A 12,711-nucleotide genomic window follows, 5' to 3' on the forward strand; every position below is an offset into this window, starting at 1 on the left:
AGGATTTTTACTAAGCTAATAGTGGTGTCAAAATCATGTTGTATTGAACAATCTTGTGTTTCTGCTATATATTAATGGTAGACTCTTGCAAGTGTTGAAACTTAATTCCTATTAAATCACCCTTCCACCTAGTATCTCTGCCTCATAGGGAAGTTATAAAAAGGGTGAAACAAAATTACTATTGTGGTTATATTCTGCAGTTGTGATCCACATAAATTTAATAGCAACTACTTTGACAATACTGACACTCTCAATGTGACCTGGACATCACGATCACACCCCAGGAGACTAACAAGGTGAATACCGGGTGTGTGGCGTGTCAGAGTTGAGACAGACAAGCAGAGAAAGTGAAGCTTTCGAATTTCGGTGAGTCCTTCTGAAAAGGAAGATTTTCAAGTTATTGCATTCTTGTGCATATTAATACGGCATATGGGACTATTACCATTACCACTCAGAAGTGGCAATATACACCTTTTACATTTTGAACTGTATATATAACCAGACCAACTTAGCCATACACAGAGACTTGTGCATTTGCTTTACTCGTGTTATTAACATTCACCACAAAGTAGAAACTATGGGAGTGTATTTCTGTGGACTCTAACATAATATTTCAAGTGACCCCATACCGTAACCTTATTGAGGGTTCCCAACAACGTTATTTAGTGTGGGACTAATACCATAAAGTTTGCATTAACAAAATATATCCCTCTGAATGTTATATATAAATGTGTACACATATATGACTTATTTTTTATAAATATTTTGACACTATTTTTAGACTTTTTTATTCTATTTACCACCGGTGATAGCGTATTTTATTGTATTCCGTCATATTTTTTCTTTTGGCTAAATAAAATTGTGTATTTTTGACCTTTTCTATTTATATTCATCTTTATCTAGAGGGGTTGGGATATTACCTCTCTATAGGAGATAGCCAGGCTGGTTATAAGGTGAAACTCACTGTCTTTAGCAGGATTTAATATCCCTGGGCGCTCTCATCCTTCTTTTTTCTATAACTTATGTAGAGGTTTACTCCTTGTATATATCCACACAGAAATGAGTGGCCCAAAGGATCTTAACCCTTTCAAAATACCAGTTACTTATTGAGAAAAAGTAAACTATATGAGGTGGCAAGATTTGTGCCAGTTTGTTTCTACTGTAAAAAACCTTGGGCCAGGCTGAAAACAAGGATTCTATGAAGGGGCTCATACCCTGTATATATCCACACAGAAATCAGTGGACCAAAGGATTTTAACACTTTTAATATAGGTTACCTGTTCAAAAATAAATTGTGCCATGTTTGTCATCTGTTTATTGCATGAATATAACATGAATTTCTATAAAATGTAAGTTTTGTTTAGATTTTGGGAAAATGTACAATATAAATATACAAATAATGCTAGATATTTTGTTTAGATGATTTATTTTGCTGACTGCAATTAGTTGCAGAATAAGAAGCTGGCTGAATAAGAAGCCAAATTCAGTGAATAAGAAGCCAACTTCAGCCTCGTATTGTTTTGTCTCTATATAAGTATCAGTATTAGAATATAAAATAGACCTGTAACAGCTTATGTGTATCCTATTGGTGCATGGTTTGACATTGTATAATAGAACATGATTACTGTGTTATGCAGCAGGTGAACACATAGCTGTTACTTATCCTAACTATGCTAATCTTCTTAGGCTAAGGGGATTTGCGTTACTATTTCTATAACCCTTTGGTCCACGCTACTAATAATATTTTGTAAACTAGAACACGTCATAAGCCGTTAAAGCTAAACATCAGAGCAGCTCAAGCATAGCATCATATTCAACTGCTCGCTCTGCAATCTCTTTGCTTGTAAGTAAGTGGGTATCTTTGATAAATGTCAGGCCGTCCATCCAATCAGATTGCCGTAGCCTGCCATGGCGCACGTGAGTCAATGAACATATTCCGAATTTACCTCATGACCAGAAGTAGTAGAATACTTGGTGGCCATTTTGGAGACGGGCGGTTATCGTTGCAGGGCCATACCAATACCATATAAAGCGTAAAAACACACTTTCCCTCTGTAATTTGGACTGTTGTCTGACGATATATTTTTTTGAGACGCCGTATTATAAAGTCATCTTTCTTTATATGACTTTAACGGCCTTCTAGCAACGATTACAGTATATTAGTTTAACTATCGTGTTATAATTACTGAGATTGACAACATTTCCCCGCCTACTAAGGCGTCAGTTTTGTGAGGCGGTGTCTTCTCTTTGACCTGCCTTCTGTCTTGAGTGACAGACTCCTATCCAATTACGTCACTTCTGGTCCGGTCCAAAATGGCGCCGACGGCGTCTTTCGTCCCGGTCCCTTTACAGTACAGTTGAGGCGACAACTTCCTGCAAAGGGGTCGTGTCGTCAAAAACTGCGACTCAGTGACGTCATATCGATACCGGGTTGTGGTGAAAGAACCATTTGCGGAGCGCTGACAACTAGCGGCGCATATTGATAAAAGCAGTTTTGTGGTAGGCAGATAACAACAAAGCATCCGGAGGGATGGGTCCCCCGAGCTGAGGTGAGCTTGGAGGTGGTGGATGAACACACCTGAGTAAAGACCCAGTGTATATGGGTATCATTAAATGGAATCGTTGGGTTATGTAGAGTTTCTGTCACAGTTGTGTTTTTGTTTTTATGTTTGATGCAGTTCCCATCATGACATTAGTAACAGGTTTATGGAAATAAACTTTTTAGGCTATTTTGTTTATGACGTGCATCTGAGGCTTGTGTGTTGAGAATGGTTTATGTTGCTGTGTGGTTTTAGTTATCAGCTGTAATGGGAACGGTGACTACTTTATATTGGTCACATTACATAAGTCCATTATTTAGTTGCTCATCCAATGGGGACCTGCTATACACCTCATTTGCATATTCACAGGTTGCATGTGCCATCACTGTTCCTAGTTTAAGAACATACCTGCTTATGCGCTCAAAAGTACAGTATTTGATTGGTTGTGGTGTCTAGTCAGGTGTTCCAAGTGCAGTACAGTATCTGGTTGTGATGTGTAGCCAATTGTCTTTTTTGCAAGCACTTTTCCATTTTGTTCATAATCTTGGATCCGGAAACATCTTGGGTGTGATTATGGTGTTATATCTATACACTGACTTGGCTGACTATCACTTGTGCACCCCTCCCTGTTGCCTATAGTGTGTGTACACAGTGGTTTTGCTACCTCTCCCATTTGCCTATAACATGCATGTGCAGTGGCTTTGCACCCCCCCCAACAGTTGCCTATAGCGCTTGTTCACAGTGGTTTTGCAAACCATTGGGGTTGCCCATGTGCAGACACCTGTATTATGGCTTAAGCCCACCAGTGGTTGTCATTAAAGTTTATGCACAACAAAAAAACCACACCCCCATGGTTGTCAGAAAGTTGTGCACCATGGCTTAACCCTCCCATGGGTGCAAATAGGATACATGTACCACAGCTAAGCTCCCTTTAATTGGCGATAAGTGGCTTAATCCCACTATGGTTACCAGTAGAATACCTGTGGCTTAACTCGGTTTTCGTTGCAGATAAGACATGGTTTTCTAGCTTTGGTTGCTGGCAAGATGACAATGGCTTGCTGATAACTGATGTAGACTATAATGACATATACACTTCATGACAAGGAGTTTATGAAGTGTATATAAACTTCAAGCTGCTCTAAAGCAAAATACTAACTCTGTCTTAATTAAGTACTTTTTTTATCCCAATAAGTGTCCAACCATTTAAATATGTTCTCTCTGCCCCCTCCCCATTCGTTTCTGCAGTGTAGGGACTTATACAGTGGTCCCACCTGCTCAATACATGGACTATATTGTGCGCACCCAGCATCTACTCTAGATTTAGACTAGATAAGAGTATTGCACTGCAGTTAGTCCAGCAGGTTTCCATAGGCTCTGGAGCCCAACCCACTATCACATTAACTGTGCCAACTTCTGCGTAAGAATTACCAAAACAAAAATATAATAAAATTGGTAGGGGGAAGACAGCAGAGCAAAATGCAGGCCTTTTAAGAAACACTTAATGCATCCTTTTTTTAAGAAACACTTTTCCAGCATAAATAAAAAAAAAAAAAAAATAATAAAAATGACATCTGCACCTATTGTATTCAAAGAAGTGTTTACATTTACAATCACTTCAATAAGAAATCGACCCTTATTTTGCAACAGCTGCCATACACTGTATGTCTGCCATCGCAGGGGCTTCCTGAGTGAGTTTCTTGGTGACTGACAAGACCACTGATTCTGTATGCCTCAGTGCTGTCGATGAGACCTGTGTTTCTAAAGCCCTTGGAAGCCCTTACGACAGCCAATGTAGAGAGTATGTCCGTTGATGCTAAGGAGTTAAAGGGACATAAGTGGAATAAAAATTTGCTCTGTGTTAAAGCATTTTCTTTATTGCACTATTGCTTGCATAAAACAATTTGTTGAACTTCATAAGAGGGTTAAAGGAATAGTCTAGTCAAAAATATACTTTCATGATTTAGATAGAGCATTCAATATTAAGCAACTTTCTTATTTACTCCTTATCTATCTTCTCTTGCTATTTTTATTTGAATATAAAGCTAAGGAGCCGGTCCATTTTTGGTTTAGCACCTGGGTAGCGCTTGCTGATTGGTGGGTACATTTAGACACTAATCAAAAAGTGCTTCCCAGGTGCTGAACCAAAAATTTGCCGGTGTTCTGGTAAGAGGGCGAACTTTGGAAAACAGTGAACCATGTCACTTCCTGTGACGTTACATCAGCTGTTTCACAAATTTTGGAGCTAATGCGCATGCGTGCCAGCATCATCACATACCTGGCCGCATACGTCACTGGTAAAATATTTAGACCTGTGAAATTCTGGAACCCTTTCTAGAGCGCATGCGTGGGATTTTGTATCACAAATGGTGCGCTCATAGAAAGCTGTTTATTCGGCTCTTCTGCAACATTCAGATCTCGGCCCCCCACTGCAACTACTCTCATTACTACTACTACTACTCTAAATCTGAGTCTCCGTGCTCGTGTATGACAAACAGCCACTCGGCTATCGCCACTGCTTCCTCTGTTGATCCAATGCAGCTTTTCCACAGGCTCCCTTCAATGTCATTGTGTTTCATACATCTCCAATTCATTGTTCTCTTTGTTAATCAACTAATAGATTTACTGCTGCAACAAATGTTTAAACAAACAGGTTGTAATATCCGGAAACTCAGATTTAGAGTAGTAGTAGTAATGGGAGTAGTTGCAGTGAGGGGGGGGCGAAGTTGCGAATATTGCAGAGGAGACGAATAAACAGCTTTCCATGAGCGCATCATTTGTGATACAAAATGCCATGCATGCGCTCTAGAAAGAGTTCCAGAATTTCACAGATCTAAATTGTTTACCAGTGACCTATGCGGCCAGGTATGTGATGAGACGCTGGCACTCATGCGCATTAGCTCCAAAATTTGTGAAACAGCTGATGTAATGTCACAGGAAGTGACATGGTCCGCTGTTTTCCAAAGTTTGCCCTCTTACCAGAACACCGGCTCCTATGCTTACATTCTTGCTATTTCAAATAAAGATAGCAAGAGAATGAATAAAATTTGATAATAGGAGTAAATTAGAAAGTTGCTTAAAATTGCATACTCTATCTGAATCATGAAAGTTTAATTTTGACTAGACTATTCCTTTTAAACACACAGACCAAGTTTCAATTACTGTATTAAACTGGTGGTAATAAGTGTCAATGTACACAGTTTCCAACAGAAATGGAAACTACTGTAAGCCATTGCATTTGTATGTAGCTGTCAATCACTGTCTATGTTAAACTCTGCAGTGGAAATGCATGGTTACTCCACAGCTGACTTTTTAAAAATTCTGTAAAATTTAGGTTGTGCTGCCTGTAGGTAATCAGCTGTACTTTTCCATCGTGAGACTGACGAACGATGGCAACAAGAGTTGATGTTTTGGATAAAAGAATTGTATTCATTTATTTATCTGGAAAAACTTTGTAAAGTTTAAAATGGTCTTTTACGTACATTACAATGTTATTTGTATAAGTGTTCTTGCACTTATGTTGCATTTATACAGTGGTCGAATTGCTAAGCTTTATAAATAAATCTCAACAGTGCACACCAACACAATTTGTACAACATGCAGAGGTCTCCCAGTATAGAATAAGATTGCTATGATTATGGCACTCAAGCTAAAACGCATAAGGGCGGCTTTGTGACTATTCCCCTTTTCTTTTTTTATTCCTCTGAATCACTTAATGTTGGATTAAATAACATTTTTTGGACTTAACTTTTTGAGCACCCACAACACATCTGCATATAGAATAAGATTGCTGTAAAAAAGTCAAGTGTGTGTGATTCTTTAATTGTACATAAATTGAGATGTTCAAATACAAATTTTAAATATACAAATACAATATTTTTTTCTTTGTAAATACAATTTATTTTTTAAATACAAATCTTTAATATAATACAATTTTTTTTTATTTTTGTGTGTGGAAATACAATACAATTTTTTTTTATTTTTGTGTGTGGAAATACAATACAATTTTTTTTTTTCTTTTTGGAATTACACTTCCAGCATGTGTCAAAACACTTTAAAAATAAATGCTAGTTCCCATTCTGCTAAAGGACTTGTCTGTTTTGCTTTTAATTAAATTTGGAGAAATGGTTGACAAAATCAATATTTCTTAGCACATTATTGTACAAAAAACAAGGCTGATCAAACACTTTAGGCATGTTAACCCTTTCCTGCTGCGGTTAAAGTGTCTACATCGGAACAACTGTTCCGATGTAGACAAATTAAAATCACACGATCGTGCACATGATCGCAAGATTTCAATTATTGGATTGGGTCTGGGGGGCATTCCTATAACCCTAGGAACGCCCTCCAGACCGCAATGAAATACAGGAAGTGCAGTAGGCTTCAGGTCAGCTGTTGGTTATAACGTTCTATTCCGTCATAACGGCTCTAAAGCCCAGTGTAATTATGACGGAATAGAACGGCATAACAGCGTTAAAAGGTTAAAGTGTTGTATGATAAAATGACAACATAAAAACATATTCTGAAATAACACTATATACTACAGTTTTCCTGCTAGCATGAAAACTGTAATTAAAACATCAAAATCAATATTCCTCTGTATAGTTTTGTATTGTATTATGCGAATAATCACTTTAGGCATGTTAAATGGACACTGAACCCAATTTTTTTCTTCTTCTGTGATTCAGATAGAGTATGCAATTTTAAGCAACTTTCTAGTTTACTCCTATTATCAAATGTTCTTCATTCTCTTGGTATCTTTATTTGAAAAGCAAGAACGTAAGTTTAGAAGCCAGACCATTTTGGTGAACAACCTGGGTGGCTAAATGTATACACCAATCAGCAAGCGCTATCCAGGGTGCTGAACCTAAAATGTGCTGGCATCTGAACCTAAAATGGGCTGGCATCTAAGTTTAAATTCCTGCTTTTTAAATAAAGATACCAAGAGAATGAAGAAAAATTGATAATACGAGTAAATTAAAAAGTTGCTTAAATTTTCATGCTCTATCTGAATCGTGAAAGAAAAAAAATTGACTTCAGTATCCCTTTAATCAGTTCTCCACATTTTAATTAAAACTAAAAAAGCAGTAGCTAGTTTTCAGGGAAACTGCTGAACTGACTTTCTGTGACATCACAAGTCCTTTAGCAAATTGGGAACTGGTATTTATTTTTGACAGTGTGTTGACACATGCTGGAAGTGTACTTCCAAAATAAAAAAAAATCGTATTTCCAAAAAACAAAAATGTACTTCCAAAAAACAAAATTTTACTTAAAAAATTAAAATAAAATTGTATTTTGTAATTTTTTTTTTAATTTTTTTTTTTTATTTGTTTGCCACAATTTATGTACAATGATAAAGAATCACACATACTTGTCTTTTTGACAGCAATCTTATTACATACCCCAGAACCTATTTAAAGGGAAATTAAACCCATTTTTTTTATTTCGTGATTCAGATAGAACATGCAACTTTCTATTTACTCCTATTATCACATTTTATTTGTTCTCTTGGTATGTTTGTTTAAAAAGCAGGAATGTAAGCTTAGGCGCAGGCCCATTTTTGGTTCAGCAACCTGGGTAGCGCTTGCTGATTGGTGGCTCTGAGTCATGAAAGGAAAAAAGTTTGGATTTCATATCTTTAATGGGAACATCCAGCTGATTTTACTGAAAACCCAGCTAAAATTTAGGCCAAATAAAATTAAAGCTAATACAGGAAGAAAACACTTTATCCAAACTGCTTGAGACCGGGAAAGGTTTGGATTTCGGAATAGTTTGAATTTTGGAATACTTTGTAAAATGGGACAGTTTGAAAAGGAAATTGGACAAAATGTAATCAACAATATATTATGTCATTCAGGCAATATGTACATGTAATTTACCAGGTTATACATGTAACCTAAAGGTAGTTTTTTTATATATTATTTAATACTTTTGTATACATAGCACCCTCAGGAAGCTAGTGAAGTCCTGTAAATCAGAAAGGTAATATTTGTTGTTTTAAATAAATATACACTATTATTTGCATTTTAGAACACAAAAAACAAAGACACAGGCAGGGAATATTGTGACTTTCTTACAGGCAGGGAAAATTGGTAATTTTTTATATATATATATATATATATATATATTTTTTTTTAAATTCAGAATGTTTTGGATTTTGTAATTCCAGACTTGTATATGTTGTTGTAAACAAATATAGACTATCATCTGCATTTTGAAAAAATAAATCAAGGACACAGGCAGAGAAAATTGCAATTTACAGGCAGGGAAAAAGTGGTTTTGGAATTCCAGATTTGGGGATTTGGACCTGTATTACACCCCCCCCCAATATTTGTTGCACACATCATTACATCAATCTGTTAAATGATGCAATTAATTTAGGGCTGCAACTAACAATTATTTTCATATTCGATTAATTGGCCGATTATTTTTTCGATTAATCTGATAAAAAATATTTTTTCCCCCCCCTATATTTAAAATAAAAATCCACATACTGAGTGCTATAAATATAAACTTCAGACTACAACTTTACATTAGAATAACTGTTGGTCCAATGAACAAATTTTTATAATTAAGCAAAACGAAATCACAAACTGTTTGAAAAGAAGTAGAACTAGTAAGAGATAAGCTACCACTGTTTAACTTTCTTTCAGAAACTTTGCATTGAGATGCATAAGTAGGGTTTTGCAAATTTCACCAAGGTGGGCTATTTATCTTGTTAGCTCTCCATCAATGCAAGGGGCCTCTTAACAATGAAAGCCCGGACTTCATTCTGACATAATTTTTTTTGAATATCTACATGCAATGGCAAACAACCAGCTATAAGGTTAGGGGAAAAAATATCTAGTCCACTCTTACAATAACAGATATATACTTACAGAGGTTGAATTTGGTACATATTCCCATTAATTAAAAATATAAAAAAAAAAAAAAAGCAAAAGGGCTAAAGACTATATATCTTAACAGGACACAGCCTTACACATTTATCTATAGAGTACATATATCAGCAATAGCAAGCAATCCGCTAAAAATTGTGCAAACAGATAATAGTGAAATCAATTCATATAACACATGCCATCAATCTAGGGCTAGGTGTAAATAACAAGTTTGGCACTGTATCATGTAGGGCTACAACTAAATTTTTTTTTCATAATCGATTAATCGGCCGATTATTTTTTCGATTAATCGGATAAAAAATAATCAATTTCCTATATTTTAAATAAAATCCACATACTGAGTGTTACAAATATAAACTTCAGACTAAAACTTTACATTAACACAACTGTTTGTCCAATTTTTAAGCAGCAGAACACAGTTTTATAATTAATCAAAATAAAACCACAAACTGTTTGAAAAGAGGTAGAACTAGAAAGAGTTAGACTATCACTGTTATTACATTCTGTTATTTACTCTTTCAGAAACTTTGCATTGAAATGCAAAAATCTCAACAATTCCACATGCTTCTTGCTAAGGCTGGTTCTCTGTTTGCAGCTATATTTCCTGAGGCAAAGAGAAGAGGCACTCAGATGGTGTTGAGGTGCTTGAGATGCATAAGTAGGGTTTTGCCAATTTCACCAAAGTGGGATATTTATCTTTGTTAGCTCTTCACCAATGCAAAGTGTTTTCCACATTGGCAAGGGGCCTCTCAATAAAGTAACCCTTGACTTTATTCTAACATAAAAAATATCTTTAATATCCTATATGCAATGGTAAATAACCAGCTAAAAGGTTAGGGAAAAATATCTAGTCCGCTCTAAAAATAACAGATATATACTTATAAAGGTTGAATCTGGTACATATTATCACAATTGATTAAAAATATAAAAATACAATAAAAAAACAAATCAAAAGCGCTAAGGACTATATATCAATAACAGGACTAAGCCTTACACATTTCTTTTATACAGTACATATAATCAGCAATAGCAAGCATCTGCTAATAATTGTGCAAACAGATAATTGTGCACATCAATTTAAATAATTCCCATCAATCTAGGGCTAGGTGTAAATAACAAGCTTGACACTATATCATGCAAAACATAGTTCAAAATTACCTGATTTAATATAACAATCCAAATGATGACTATTATATCTGGGTTGCATATAAGCCAGGGGTAGTTGTAAACTTATACTGTCCTGAAAAAGTGAAAAGTAAACATCTGTAGACGTCCTTTAGGTTAAGGACATAACCATAAAACCCAATACCATGTGCAGGAGCTCATTGGAGTGAAGCAGTTGGTGTTGTACACAGACCAACTAATTGCAAACCAACTAATCGATTATGAGATTCGTTGACAACTATTTTCATAATCGATTATTATCGATTATGACGATTAGTTGTTGCAGCTCAAGTATCATGCAAAGCATAGTCCCAAAACACCTGATTTTATATAAACAATACAAATTATGACTCCTATTTTATTTCTTAGTTGCACATAAGACAGGAGTAGTTGTAAACTTAAAAAGAAACCTATAGTGTCCTGAAAAAGTGAAAAGTAAAATGTCTGTATAAGTCCTTTAGGCTAAGGGCATAACCATAAAACACAATACCATGTGCAGGAGCTCATTGGAGTAAAGCAGCTGGTTCTGTGCACAGACCAAACAATTGCAAACCAACTAATCGATTATGAGATTCGTTGACAACTATTTTCATAATCGATTATGCCGATTAGTTGTTGCAGCTCTAAATTAATTTGAGCTTTGCATATTGTTCTTTTAAAAAAGACAAATTATGTCTATTACCTATTCCCCACTTTTGCATAACCAACACTGTTTTGTTAAAATACTTTTTTTGCTTCTATGATTATCTGTATCTAAGCTATTGCAGATTGCCCTTTTATTCTAGTGCTTTTTTCAATCTTGCATTTTAGCCAATCAGTGCTGGTTCTTGCATAACCATATATTTTCTCCAAAGGAGTGAACACAATGTTATCTATGTGGCACACATTAACTAACACTGTCTAGCTGTTGTGCAATATTTTAAAAGCACTGAGATAAGGGATGGCCTGCTGGGACTTAGAAACAGCCAAATGTAGAGGTTCTAAAGTATATTATAATAACAATGTTGGTTGTACAAAGCTGGAGAATGGGTAGTAAATGCATTATCTATCTTTTTAAACAATAAAAACAAATCAAGTAGACTGTCCCTTTTTAAGTAACACACTTATAAATAACAGAAAATGTTGTTATAATGCAAAGTATTACACTGCTCACATTAGCTACTTCATACCACCACCCCACTGGCAACATTTTCTACGAAGATCACTAAGATTAATAAATTGCTAGTGCAGGGCTCAACAAACTAGGGAGCCAGTGGCGCCTTTAAATTAGGCCCTGGATTAAAGTTTTAAGACACCCATGGATGATCCTCCCTCCCTTCCCCTTGACAGTTGCACCTAAAATTTAGCTTGGTGAGGCTACATCCTTTCTTAGCCTTGTAGCTAATAATTTCTATGTATGTTGTGTGTGTGTGTGTGTGTGTGTGTATACATATTTGTATATAAATATACTATAAACACATATAAATATTTTTTTTGTTTTATATTATGCTATTAAATGATCGGCTGGCTCCTAAATTTTGAACAAATTTGTCAAGCCCTTTACTAGTGCAATATTTTTTATTTATTTTTTTACAGTTGCTTTATACTTTCCCCTCATAGATAACCAAAGCTCAGGAGATTACTGGGCTGTCTCCTGCTTCGTCCTCTGTGGAGTGACAGTGTGCGCAAATTAAGAAATGGAAGACGAGCGAGTGCGTTACAGCCGTAGACTGGTAAGATACTATTTATATTTGTTTATTAGTTGAGTATGGTTTCTTTGTGTTAAAGCCAGGTAAATAAATGTGAAATTATGCATTTCTTTTTTTGTATAGGGCAACTATCAGGATATTGTTGTGGCAGTACTGAATGGATGGGACCAGGTTCCCATACCCATTATGTTAAAATAAATGAGTTTATGGTGTGTGTATCTCTATCTCTCTGTAGTTCTAAAATATTGTGTTAAGGAGTTAGACAAGCTAGTCTGGTTTTCATTTTGGATAATGTATAGTGATAGATATCTCTATCTCTCAGTACTTATTTGAGTTATGGTGGAGATAAAACCAAGAGATTAGTATCCTCCATTACTTAAAAGTAAGAGATATAGAATCATTTAATAGAAAACTATCAGATCTAGG

The 12,711-nt window shown here is 35.5% G+C and overlaps 1 protein-coding gene across 1 annotated transcript in view; it reads left to right on the forward strand.

Annotated features, from left to right (window-relative positions):
- Positions 1-2,312: 2,312 nt before the first annotated feature.
- LOC128640448 (zinc finger CCCH domain-containing protein 13-like) overlaps positions 2,313-12,711 on the forward strand; it is a gene marked incomplete at its 3' end in the record, with an annotated part of 41,693 nt that continues 31,294 nt past the window's right edge. Inside the window, 2 exon segments of the mRNA XM_053692927.1 lie at positions 2,313-2,549; positions 12,197-12,309. Coding sequence (XP_053548902.1) covers positions 12,274-12,309 — 36 coding nt within the window.

The sequence above is a fragment of the Bombina bombina genome, chromosome 9, assembly GCF_027579735.1.
Source record: "Bombina bombina isolate aBomBom1 chromosome 9, aBomBom1.pri, whole genome shotgun sequence".
Classification (NCBI taxonomy): Eukaryota; Metazoa; Chordata; class Amphibia; order Anura; family Bombinatoridae; genus Bombina; species Bombina bombina.